We start from the raw sequence: 14,152 nt of genomic DNA on the forward strand, positions 1-14,152 counted from the left end.
AATTCATTGTTAATTATATAATTAGTTGTTTAATGCTTATTTTTCCTGCTAACACATGAGCTCTGAACATTCATTTAATATTTATCAAACTATTTATATGCTAAGGATACATCAGTGAATAAAACCAACAAAAATCCATCCCCTCATGGAGCTTACATTCTAGTGGGAGGGTAGAGATGGAAAATAAACAATATAAGGAGTGTATATATTTTGTTGGAGGGTGGAAAGTCCAATACAGAAAAATGAGGTAGGAAAAGAGAATAAGGGTATAACTGGGGGGTGCTATAATTTTAAATAGGGTGATTGAGGAAGACCTCAGTGAGACATTTCAGCAAAAACCAAGGTATTGGAAGCAAGAGCTCTCCAGGCAGAGGGTATAGCCAGTGCAAAGATTCTCGGGTGAAAGCATGCATGTCATATTTGAGAAGTAGCTAGGTGGCCAAATGCTGGGAAGGAATGAGCTAGAGGGAGAGCAGCAGGAAAGGTCAGAAGGGCAGAAAGTCATCCTGGGATTTTTTAGATCTTCATAAGAATTTTGACTTTTACTCTGAATGAGATAAGAAGCTATTAGAGGGCCTTGAGCAGAAGCCTAGCTCCTGCTGTTGTCCGGAGAACAGAAGGAGGTAGGCAAGGGCAGAGAGAGCAGTAGGAGTTCTACTGCGATGGTAGAATAATAATGGTGGCATGGGCCAGGTGATGAGGGTAAGAACCAGGTGATAGCAGTTCAGAAAGTCAGAAGTAGTAGGATTCTGCACATATTGTGAAAGTAGAGGCAGGCAGATTTACAGATAGATCGGACTTGAGTGTGAAAGAGGAGTCAAGGATGACTTCAGGGTGTTCCATGAGGCCAGTGTCCAAAGCTTTCATTTCTACCACTTTATCTCCAATATGTAGTAGGCAATGAATATATATTCTTCACAATAATAACATGAAATATTTACAATTATTGTCATTCCCAGTTTGAAGATGAGGAAACTGAGGCAGAGAGAGTGGAAGTTAACTTGCTCAAGAGCACACAATGAAGAAGTACCCTTTCCTTCTTTCTTTCTTCTTTCCTTTTTTCCTCCCCCAGCCCACCTCTCTTCCTTTCTTTGTTTCTTTCTCTTCTTTTAAAATATAGGAGAGTCTAGACCATCTTTATAAGGGGATAGAAATGATAGAGTAGGGAAGGAGAAACTGATAATGTAGGAACCATAATTAAGGAGCAAGTTTCAATGCAGTGGAAGGGAAGAAGGAAGGATACAGAAAAGGAAGCTGAAAAAAAGCAGCAGTGAATTAGGAAGAAACCTCAATAAATGTGTTTGTTTCCTTCAAGCCTGCTTTTAATATTTTTGGACCTTTATTCTTCTATGTTTTTCTTAGAATAAGTTTATCAAGCTCCTTGATAAATCCTGTTGGGATTTTGATTGGAATTGCATTGATTTCTCTCTCACCACCACTGCTTGCCCAAATTGTTGCAATGCCTCTCAAGTGGTCTGCTTTTTCCCTTGCTCCTCCTCAAGATAAATCATGTCATTTCTTTTCTCAAAGTCTTTCATTTGCTTCCCAACTCCAAGTCCCTACAGAGACTGGCCTGTTGCCTCTTTGACCTCATTGCCTACTGCACTCTCCCTTTCTCCCTCCTGCCCAGCCATGTTGTCCTCTTTGCTGTTCCTCAGATATTCCTGGCAAGCTCCTGTCTCAAAGCATTTTCCCTCATTTATTCTTTTGTTTGGAAATTATTCCCTCAGATATCTGAATAACTTGCTCCTTCTCTTTTAGGTTCCTGATTTTAACTTGCAACTGTCTCCATTCCATTCCTATCTTCCTTCCCTGCTTTGGCAGTTTCCTCCAAAGCACTTATCACCACATATCATACATTTTACTTTTATGTATTAGTCTGTCTTTTCACTAGACTATTAGCTCAATGAAAGAAAAGGCTTTTGTCTATTTTGTTCACTCATATATCCCCATCAACTGCAAAAGTGCCTGATAAATAGTTCACATTCAATAAATATTTATTGAACGAATTAATAAAGAACAAAGTGAAGAAGGAATTCAACCTAATAGAGACCAAGACTCATTATAGTAAGAATACTATAATTAAAATAGTGATGGCGCAGAGATGGATGGGGTTTTTTTTGAAAAGCACTTATTACCCACCATTGAGTAAATGATGGACTAACCAATAAATGGTACTAAGCCAAGTGATTATATAAAATGAAATTGGATCTTTACCCATCTCCCATGCAAAAAGCAATTCTAGGTATATGAAAAACTTGTATATGAGAGATAAAGTAAAAAACTCATTGTACATAAAAGAATGTATCTAAGCAATAGTTCCTATTTCAAAATTTAGTTTCAAAACAAAGCACACAATTAATTTTAGTTGTTCTTCATGAAAAAAAAAGAAAGAACAGGTATTCAACAATGTCAAATGCCAAAAGGAGATCAAGTGACACTGAGTACAGAACATGGAATAGTATATCTGGTAAATAAGGACCTTACTGAAAGCAGTTTTAGCACAGCGGTGCCAACAAAATTCGGACTGTAACACATTGAGATGCATGAAGCTAAGATACCGAGAACTAGGTGAACACTACCCCTACAAAGCTGTTGAGATTCAGATTCAGTCAACAGTTCTTCAATGGTAGATGCTATATGAAGCAGTAGGTATTTCATTTTCAGGATGGAGGAAACCTGGACATGTATTTGATATGTATTTCTTAAATAGCTACTGTATTTGGGCATGTTCTCTGATTGAACAGAAAAGTCAGTACTGACTCAAAATCCGGGTAACAGAGAAAACTGTTGGCTCAAAAGCCAAGAACAAGAAAAAGAAAAATGATGTCACTCTCAGGAAATTTTTTATTTTTGTCTTTCCTTTTGTTTTCATAAACGTTATTTCATTATTTATGTTAACATATATTGATTTTATTTCATAAACATTATTTCAGTATGTTAATATATATTGACTTTATTATTATTTTTAAATGAATTTCATAAATACAGATTTTAAAAATTCTCAGTTTTAAGTTCTATTATGATAAATATTGGCATGCTAGTTATATAAACAAAAAGTCTTTGGTGTGCTTAATAATGTTTAAGAATGGAAAGGGATTAATACAATGGTCGTAGTGCCAATAAGCAAAATCATATGATTTATCTCTAGCAATGCTTAACGGAAAGGAACAAAATAGATTACTCAATTGATTCAAGATCAGGTATTGCTAAGAGGACTAGCACATTCAGTCATTAACTCATTAAAAAAAAATTATTAAACCCTGACTGAAGACCAGATGCCAGGCTAGCTAAGTCTAAAGATACAAAAGGAAAAGACAGACTACGTATGTACAAGAAGTTTCCAGTATGGAGAGGAGAAAAACAAACAGAGCTCAGGCAACAAAAAGTTTTTTTGAGCACCTGACAAAATCAGGGCACAAAAATGAATAAGTGGTAACAGCTGTCACAGAATTTACAGTTTGATACTGTAATCCGATTCATCAGTTCCTTAACTAAACTTTATGAATCAAACTAAATTTTGTTCTTAATGAGTGTAATTATTCATTGCCTTCAAAGCAATTAGATAAGCAGAACAACTTGTCTACCTGTGTTTTGAACAACAACAAAAAAGTGCTTTCTCTTTTAAAAGAGAAAACATTTAAATATTTCTTGATATTCAATTAATGCACTATTATAATTAATATGCCCTTTATCGTTAATCGCCCTCGTCTTCTATAGTAACTTTCTGGCTGAGTTTCTGCTTCTCTATCCCACTGGTGAGAGTTACAAATTACTCTAAAACTAAGCTCTAAACTTTCAAATCTAAGGGATTTATATTTGAGCCCTCATTAGATGGCCAATGCTTGTTCTCAAATTGGGTAGTTCTCTTTAATCAGGGAAATAGATGGAAATCCTTTCTTTCTCTGCTATCACTCTCACCCTAAAATTTAAAAAACATGGATGTTTCTCTGTTGTTCCACACCCAGTGGATTAGTTTAAAAAAACTTCGGATGGGGCGCCTGGGTGGTTCAGTCGGTTGAGCGTCCGACTTCAGCTCGGGTCACGATCTCACGGTTCGTGAGTTCGAGCCCCGCGTCAGGCTCTGGGCTGATGGCTCAGAGCCTGGAGCCTGCTTCCGATTCTGTGTCTCCCTCTCTCTCTACCCCTCCCCCATTCATGCTCTGTCTCTCTCTGTCTCAAAAATAAATAAACATTAAAAAAATTTAAAAAAATAAAAATAAAAAAAATTTAAAAAAAAATAAAAATAAATAAAAAAAACTTTGGAATTGAAATCTTTCTGTTGAGAAAGTCTTGACGCCTAATTGGGGAAAGGAAGAATTAGGAAGAGAGATACGTTCAGTGTATATGTACCTCCCATGACCCAACGTGTCCCTCTTATCGTATAACCTATCCCATGCCCCAGAAACAGCTTAATGTAATGTCCTAATGTCTTAAGATGTGGAAACATAACACAAAATACATGTGCATAAAAGTGACAGTACTTAAATTGTGGACTACACATCACAGTGGCATATATTTTGCAATGCTGTAAAAATTGTAAAATATTAATCATTATGGAACCACTTAAAGCAAAGATACTGTGTCTTCCCATGAGAGTTCTACTAGGGCAAGTGGGTGGTCTTCCTGAAGCCCTTTTTTTTTTAACTCCCCTGTCTTCTCTCAGATGTCCTCAATAAAATGACATTCACTGTAGTGGACCGAGTAGTGTCCTCTCAAAACATAAATCCACCTGAACCTCAGAATGTGACCTTATTTGGAATAAGGGTCTTTGCAGATATAATGGAGGTAAAGATCTCAGGATAAAATCATCCTAAATTAGAGTGAGCCCTAAATTCAATGACAGGTGTTCTTGTAAGAGACAGAAAAGAAGAAAACACAGAGGCACAGGGGAGAAGGCCACATGAAGATGGAGGTGAAGACTGGAATTTTGCCACCACAAGGCAAGAAATGCCAGGAGCCACCAGAAGCTGGAGAGACAAGGAAACATTCTCCCCTAGAGCCTTCAGAGAGAATGTGGTCCTACTGACACCTTGAGTTCACACTTCTAGCTCCCCAAAATGTGAGAAAATAAATTATTCTTGTCTTAATCACCTAGTTTATGATAATTTTTATGGCAGCCATAGAAAACTAATACACTCGTTGATTCTCAAACTGATGAAAAATATGTTTTTCTTCTGGTTTTTGGTTTCCTATGTGTAAATATCAATAACAAATCCATACAAAACCATAAAACATAATTTAGACAGATATAATAGAATTTATATCAAACCCTAAAGTTCAAAATTTCAGATTTCATAAACCTAAGGAAAAGTTATATAACAATACTAATTTGTTCTTTTTTTCAAATTTTTAATCCAAAGCCATGTATTTCAATAAATACATTAAATTCTTTAGATGAGATTCTAGAAAACATATAACCTGTTTATTATTTACTACTAAATTTTGAATGTATGACCCTTCTGTGGTCTTTTGTACTTGCTCTTCTTTAACAATTAAAAACAATAAAAAATAGATTTCCATAAGGTGCTGGGGATACAAGAAACCAGTTATATGTTAGCACTTATGTTCTTATTTTCATGATCATACATTTTTGAGACATATACCTCTTCGAGAAGCTGCTAAAAACTTTTTTCCAGTCCAAAAAAAAGTACATACAAATTTTTTACACAGAAAAATTTGTGTGCTGTATCATAAAGATCACAGCCCCCTTGAAATCCATCTGTAGCTCCTCTAATGGTTCAAAGACTCTCAGGTTAAGAACATTCAGGCAAAACTGTAAAGAGAGTTGATAGATGTTGCATAGCTTTTGGTGTCATATATACTATTCAGATACACTGTCATCGTTTTCTCTTGAGGTCCTAAAATTATTTTGCCCAAAATAATTATAAGATTTGTAATGATATTAACAATGGCACTCACTTTAGCAGGACATACACTATAAGGGAATATTAATAAATATCTTCTAAATGTCACTAAATAAAGAATTTTCTCTAGAGTATGAGGTTTTAAAGCATTATATTCATGTGTGTGAATTTATTACCCCTTTCAAACAAATTTTTTCAAAGGAAATTTTATACTGGAAACATAGAAGAAGGGGGATTTAATAGAGAGAAATCTGATTCACAACAAATAGTCATGAATACAGGAACTCCAAAAGTTAAGTGTACCTAATGGGGAAAATGTTCCCAATGAACTTGAATAAATACCTCATCTGTCATTAGGGTTGCAATTGATCTGCCAATCTCATGGTACTGTTGACCCTTTCCCAGGGGTCCCAGAAGAATGAACAAAAATCTGTAATTAAGAAGAAAAAAAAACAAAAAGTTTCAAGGTAGAAATATAAAAAATAACTTTAATAGTTACAGAATCACTCAGCTTAAAGGACTTATTTAAGATGGGGGATTTGATGTAAAATACTTACATATTTTTTCACAGTTTATTATTGTTTGGAAACATTTTAAGATGATTTCCACTTATGCTTAAGATCCCTAAGCAATGGGAATCCATGGTTATTTTGATCTCAGTATTTTCCCATATAGATACCCTTAGAGCCTACATGATAGTGAGAATCTTAAGGATTGTATAATCCTTAGAGGAGGAAGGTGAGAAAAGTAAAATATGATTAAGCTTTTCTGAATTATAAGGAAGAGAACTCACTAATATTCAAATTGTAGCATCGGGTAAAGAGGAAAAAGGTAACATAATAGTATAAACAAAGAAAGAACATGGTCAAAAAAATAGCAGTTATATGTGCAATTTACATTAAATAAAAAAATTGTCAGGAATCAAAGATAAATTAGGCAGAAGAAACAGGGAGTTAATGATCTATTAATTCCAATTATGGAGGAATATAAATACTAGCTACATTGTGATATTCCATCTAAATTAGACTGAAAGTCTAGCAAACTCATCGTCACAACTGGAGCTTTTGAAGAAATCCATACACGCTCTAGTTTTGGAGGACTCTGGCAATTGTCTCTGAAAAAGGTCAATGCTGCAGAGAAATTGAGAAAATTTTAAAATGCCCTATATTCTGCAATATAATTCAGTGGTATTAATTTGCTAAGTGGTTTATGTTCTTACGTGTGAAGACTAAATAGCTTTATAAGGTATACCAAATCAGATACTATACTCCTACCTTTCATTTAACTATAAACTTTAAAGATTGTACATGTTTTTACACGAAGCATATATTGCACAGTCTTAGAGAGTCTGACATCGATTTTTTTGTGTTAGTTTTACCTGAACCCAAGTCAATTTCTACTATACAGAAATGTCTACTACACATTTAAAAGAGGACCAGCTTACTGTGGTGGCAGGTGCTTTATCAACTATAATACTTTTAAGAAATTTTATAACCTATGTACATCTTGCTGTTTTTCAGGTTTCCACTTCATGGGCTATTTATAAAGTCCTAAAAAATTATTTTCTGACATTTTTACTATGTGTGCTATTATATTCATGGTGTGCCCTTTGTCCTCCGAAGAAAGAATAATTAGGAACCTTGAACAGCTTTCTTTATTCTACTTGTCTAACTAATCTTCTTCCATTTTTCACCTTTCCAAACTAAATAGTCTAGTCTTTTTAATCTCTCTCTTACACAGTGGCTCTACTGTGCCCCTAATTTTTCCTCCATTGTTCTCTACACATATTTTGCTATGTCAGTATGAAATGAGGTCACCTAAACCTTGACAGTTTTCAAAGTGAGGGTATGTAACCCCATTAAGGCTTTTCTCTACTCCTGGGAATTTTTCTTTTCTCTCTTTTGAAATACAGGAACTATCATTGTCATAAATAGCCATCATTGATGCAGAATTTCATCAGACACCTTCCTAAATGGTGGAACAAGAATTCACTGCTTGGAGGACTGAAAAGGAATTTTAAACTACTAAAATAATGCCTCTACAATTAGTAAGTCTGATATCTTACACCTGAAGTCCAAATTCCCAGAAACTCTGAATAGGTTGCAAGTTGTATATAGAAAAAATGCGGTCTAATCAGAGAGTCAGATGCCACGTTAATGTGCTCAAGTTTTCTTCCTTCTTTTTAATAAAAGTTGGCATGTATCAGAAGTCTTGGGAACCCTCCCACAGGATGAACGGACACTTCTTCCTACAACCTGAATGGTAACCAGGTTCCTGTCTCAAATCTGTTCCTGTCACAGATTCAGGGATGGGGTCACCAGATCCCACTTCCCTTTGCTGAGCTCTTATGAAATGAGGCCTCTCCTGGCTAAACTAGTCCACATTTTTGGAATATTTTATCCACCAGCAAAGCACAGAGTGATATAATATGCTATGTTTTTAGTTAAGGCCAAAGATCCATGGAGGAAACGTATTTTACAAACCAAGAACCTGAACTCTTCAGTATTTTTAAATTGGCTGAGGCATTCAGTGTTTGGAAGTTGAAGGATACTAAAGCATCTGGAACAGTTGCATCAATCAGAGGGCACCAATCATGGGGGAAATGGGGCCCTCCTTAAGTATGTTTTGCTATATGAATGCAGATGGAGTAAATAGCTGTCTGTATACAGGAATCACATTTAATGGGAGGGAAAGGGAAGAAAACAAGGTCCACTGAATGAATCGCTAGGAACCTAACATGCTGAAGTTAATGTTCTTTTCTTTTTTCCACAGTTTTGCCCATGGACATATATTTTATTTATAAAATAGAGATAAACTATAAACAATGTAATTCAGTTCGTATTATCCTTAAGTGGTTAGTTTCTATGTATAGTTGAATGAAAAATATGTTTAGGTAATCAAATTAAATTTGCACTTTTGATTTGACTTCAACAACAGTACCATGATGCTACTACCAATAATTCTTCAGACTCTGCATGGGAAACACATATATGCCTGGGATGGAAATACACACTATATTAGATAGAGCAAGGCCTCTCTTAATGATGGCACTTGCATGTATTTGGAAGGCATACTAATTCAAGCATAAGCTATGAAACTTTTACCTTTCTGAGTCTGACCACACTCATATACAAGATCCTCTCTTTAGCCCACAATCAATTTTTAGCCACATTGCAATCCTTGAGGACAGCCCAACACGTTACCCTTTTTATCAACATTATAAGAAAGGATTTGTATGGTGATATTGACCAGGGTATTCAGAGATGAGGAGGATGCCTAACAGAAAACATCGGAGTTTGAGAGAAAGGAGGAAAGAACAGAATAATTTTTAAAGTATTTTTCTCCTCTTCCACAAACAAGAATTTTGTGCATTTCACATTCGTTTCTAGGAGAACTTTCAGAGGAAATTATACTTATTTACTCTTTGTTTTCTTGTTTTGGTTTTGGACAATTTCCTTTACCAAAAAAAAAAAAAAATGGTTTCAGAAAAATGCAAAAGATGCTCTTATACTTTTTACCTGGTTGGAATTGGGACTTCAGCCAGGCCTTGAAGCAATACAGCAGGAGACAACCTCACAAACGCAACCACAGTTCGATCCAAGAATTCCAATTCCCCAACTAAGATGTTTGAAGCTTCAGCACCCGGAGGAATCTTTTTCATAAAATGCAGATCAACCTGAGAGCATCACAAAGTAAAATAAGATAAACCAAAATTTGCTAAGTCATATCCCAGCACAGTGTTTCACAAGTGGTAACCCATCAATAAACATAGGTGAAATAAATATAACTTATATAAATAATATGTAAATCAAGTTTTAACATAGTTAAACATCTCATTTGCCCTTTAAAAATAATAACTTTCTTCTTGTGTGTTTTTCGAAGTTCTCATATAGAAGGTGAATACTCTAGTTTCTCTATTCAATGTTTTTAAAAGAAGCTTCTTCAGCATCAGCAATCTTGAAATTTTCAGGGAGAAAAGCATATGTGCTCAATTAGATGAATATATTTTAATCATCATTTAATTAGTATTTGCCAATAGGCTTAAATATTTTTATATTATGTTATCTTAATTTTGTGACAAAATATTTCAACTAATACTCAAAATATGCCTATTTCAAAAGAAATATAATCATGTTTCTCTTTACAGTATAAATTATGATTTTAGTCTATCTTCTAGTTTTTCTATATCCTTCACATTCTATACTTGGCCTGACCACTCTTCAATTTTAATTTCTCATCAGACATTAGAATTTAAATATAGCAAAGTAAAGAAAACAATAAATGTATTAACATTTGACGTTGCTGAACGGGCAGAGTTGAATTTCTGATATGAGATGTCTGTGGTTGAAATGAATGAACACAAAACAAAAGCGATCATTTACAAGAAAAAATGCTTAAAGGGCGAAGTCTGAAAAATGATTGTAAAACACTCTCAAAAGTAAATATCAATTTTTAATGGACAGGGCCTCAGTGAAAACTAAGCAATGACTTTAAAGTCAATTTCACAAGGCCTATTTCTTGTTTCTAATTTATTTGAGTTGCTTTTTATAGATACCTTTTTGTAGGGAGAGTAAGAGTATATCTGCTATAGTAACTGGTTTATGCTCTCATGTGAATGAAATGGGGGCCCAAGATCAAAGTCGGAATAGGTGCGAAGAGAGAAAAGAGCTTCAGTAAATATAGGTGAGGCTTGGATTTTTTTCTTTTGCAAATTTAATGATTTGAAAAGATTTTTTCTGAGAAGTTTACAATGAAAAAAATTAAAACTTTTGGATGAGGACCTTAGGAAGTCCACCGCCAGACTGTAGTGACTACATTTAATATGTTGCTTTCAGAAATCAAGACCTCAGCATAGCTATTTGGAAGGATTATAACTACTTAATTTTTCTGTAAGATATGAGTGTCATAAAACATAAATCCTATTATGTGATGCATACATTTTATCACAAGGATTAAACATAAAAATAATCTTCAGCACTCCACTAAAAATAGTAAACAGAACCAATATTCTATTTTAAAGAAAAAGAAAAAGGATTTAACAAACCAAAACTGCCTATAAAAAATTATGACAAGTATTATAAATTGCAAAATTTTCAAACTACAAATATACTTCCAAATATAAATCTGTAAACTCATAAAACATATACATTGGGATATCATATGCTAAATATTTTCCTTTTATAGAATCCTTAACTTATAGATACAAAGTATTTATTTACCTTAATACTGGAAGGTTAAATTTCATGGGAATTTTTATCATATTTTTGTATTTATTTTTCTAGCTAGAAGAAATGCACACTTTGAAAATGCTTTAAATTGGTAATGCTTTACAATTTTATGATAATGCATACATTTTCAAGAAGGGAATAAAAGATACACTATTAGCCCTGTGACAAAAACATAGTATATTTTCATCTTCATAAGTCTTTTAGAGCCTAACAAACAACAAAGTTTTTTTCTCCCAATGGAAATAACAATTACACAATGTTAATACACTGGAACAAAATTTAAACTAAGAAAAAAGCTCTTTAAGAAAATCTACAAATGATAAATAGGAATTATATTGGTAATAGCCATCACAACTTTACTGAGAAATTTAAATTCCACCCAAAACTTTCTATAAGTTTATTTATTGTTTGGCAAATGTCATAGGCTTCACTATTGAAGTCTGTGCCTCACACTGGTGGCAATCATACAAATAAATGCCTTAAGATGCAATTTAATTAATTAAGGAGTACATAGTGTGCTAAAAATAGTCAAATTTACAAAAGGAAATATATGGTCCTAGCATTTGAATTATTTTTGTATTACATAATACCTAATATATCTTGATTTATGTCTGTTGTTTAGAAAAAACATTAAAATACACAGAATTTGAGGTTTAGCAAATTTATCTTTTGCTTTGAAATGTAATAACTTATAGCTTATCTGGAGTAGCCATTATATTATACTCATTACATTCTATTATTCTTGGAGTAGTCATATATTTGGGGGTAAGGGATTATATAACACATCATCTAATTATATCATTGCATTATACAATTACATATTATATTGTTCCTGGATTAGCCCTATATTTTTGTATTTGTGCTAATATACTGTTCATAAGAACCTTATCTGACAATCAAACCTTTTAATATAACAATTGTCTCCAAGACAATCCTCAAGTGGACTCAAACACTTCGAATGAGCACAAAGAAACCCTGGGATTTTCTTGTTCTCTGAACAGGACCTTGAAGAAATCAAGCTATACTCTTATGAATATGGATGTACACTCAGGCTTCTGGGCTCTCTAGACCTTTATGCTGAGAAGGGAAAGATGCTTTATGCTGGGCATTTTGTACTTAAGCCGTGGGTGAGAAACAGGCATATCTCTAGGGAACAAGGTTAGACAGAAGATCATGGTGAAACAAGAAGTGTCTGGACAAGCCACATGCTGAGACGGGAAGGAAATGCTGATGGGACTTCAGGGAGAAAGCTTAAGTCTTAAGGCCATTATAGAAAGCACAAGAAAATTAATAGGGATTCTCTGGGGGAGAAATGGTGTTGTGACACTAACCAGCCAGTGATCTTGAGCAGCTCTCTTACTCTCTCTGGGATTCAGCTTTCTCACTTTCTAAATGAGAAGATTTCCAAGGTTTTCTACTGTTCAGGGATTTAATAATCCAACTCACTGTAGTACGTTTCACATACTAAAGACGGATGCAGAGGAAAGTTCTCTCTACATAGAAAATAATATGAAGTCCTCTTTGGATCTTTTGAAATAAAAGAAACATTACCAACATCTGAGAAACACTAAAATAGTCATCTCCATGTCAGTTTAAAAAACAAAGAGATATGGAGTGTTTTCACACATCTGCTTTTTAAAAGCATTATGGGAAGCAAAAAACCTGATAACTCAGATTATGTTCAAAAACATTCCTTAAGTTAATGAATTTAGTGAGCTTATCCATTGGAAGGGTTAAAAATATGTAGATTGAGGGCACTTGAATGGCTTAGTTGGTTAAGCGTCTGACTTTGGCTCAGGTCATGATCTTGCAGTTCATGAGTTCGAGCCCCGTGTCAGGCTCTGTGCTGACAGCTCAGAGCCTGGAGCCTGCTTCAGATTCTGTGTCTCCCTCTCTCTCCGGCCCTCCCCTGCTCACGCTCTCTCTTTCTCTCTCAAAAATAAACATTAAAAAAATTTTTTTTAATGTAGATGGAATACACCAAAGATATAGGATCAAGTCACATGTCCTTAACATCTCAAAATTCTAATGGGTTTTGGAATCTAAACATTAAAGCTTAAATATTTACATAGACACAGTAACCTGAAGACTAGCCAAGCTTTGAGCAAATTCACTATCAAAGTGAAGTCATTAGAGCTAAAAATAACAACAAACAAAACAAAACAAAAACAAAAAAAACTTTACCTCATGTACCTATAAAATCTGGCATGAAAATTTATTTCCATAATGATGGATCACATGTGATTTTCCCCAACCCTATTACTCCGCCCTCCCAGTTTATGAGGTAAAAAGTATTACTTGGAAAAAAGTTCCAGAACTAAAGGTTTAAATTCTATTAAATCTCATAGGATTTATTCAACAAATACATCTCAAGCACTGTTCAAGGCATGAGACATCCAGAGAAGACCAAAATATATTATATTCTGGTCTAGTATTTATTTTTGATACTACTATTTCCACTAATATTAACAACAACAACAACTACAGCAGCCACATTTTACTGAACATCTACTATATGCTCAGCACTCTGCCAGGCACTGTGTATATATTCTCATTTAATCTTTACAACAAAATTATAAATAGGTATTGTTATTCTTATTTTTCAAATAAGGAAGCTGAAGTTCAGAGAACTTCTCCAAGATCAGATCGCTTATAAACGCTGGAATTAGAATTCATGAACTGATTCTCTTCCTCAAAAGCCACGTTCTTTCCAGTGCCCCATGATATGCATGAAACACTGAGGAATATAGATGGTTGGCACTGAGTAGAGGGCTATAAAAATTTCACTTGCCTGTTAAAAGATGAAATGGACCAGTGATTGGAAATGTAATAAGGAAGAAAAGGGTTAAAGGAAAGAATGTATATCTTTTCTCTCTTCTGTAGTTCTAATTGTTTTGGGGGACCTGAACATAAGACTACTGTCTCCAACGGGCAGTATTCATTTGCTTTCAAATGTGATAAAGCATTGGTGAAGGCTGCAAAGATAGGTCAGAGAACTAAAAGCAAAATGATATGGAGATATAAAATTCAGTGTCAAGGGGTTATATCCTTTAAACA

The 14,152-nt window shown here is 34.3% G+C and overlaps 1 protein-coding gene across 8 annotated transcripts in view; it reads right to left on the reverse strand.

Annotated features, from left to right (window-relative positions):
• The window catches only part of SLC4A10 (solute carrier family 4 member 10), a 317,997-nt gene that overhangs the window by 94,443 nt on the left and 209,402 nt on the right, over positions 1–14,152 (reverse strand). For all 8 annotated transcript variants that reach the window (XM_060621101.1, XM_060621094.2, XM_060621093.2 and 5 more), the window contains 2 exons: positions 9,386–9,543; positions 6,210–6,297 (listed from right to left, as the gene is read on the reverse strand). In XM_060621101.1, coding sequence (XP_060477084.1) covers positions 6,210–6,297; positions 9,386–9,543 — 246 coding nt within the window. The remainder of the gene's footprint in view (positions 1–6,209; positions 6,298–9,385; positions 9,544–14,152) is intronic.

This window comes from Panthera onca, chromosome C1 (genome assembly GCF_046562875.1).
Source record: "Panthera onca isolate mPanOnc1 chromosome C1, mPanOnc1 haplotype 2, whole genome shotgun sequence".
Classification (NCBI taxonomy): Eukaryota; Metazoa; Chordata; class Mammalia; order Carnivora; family Felidae; genus Panthera; species Panthera onca.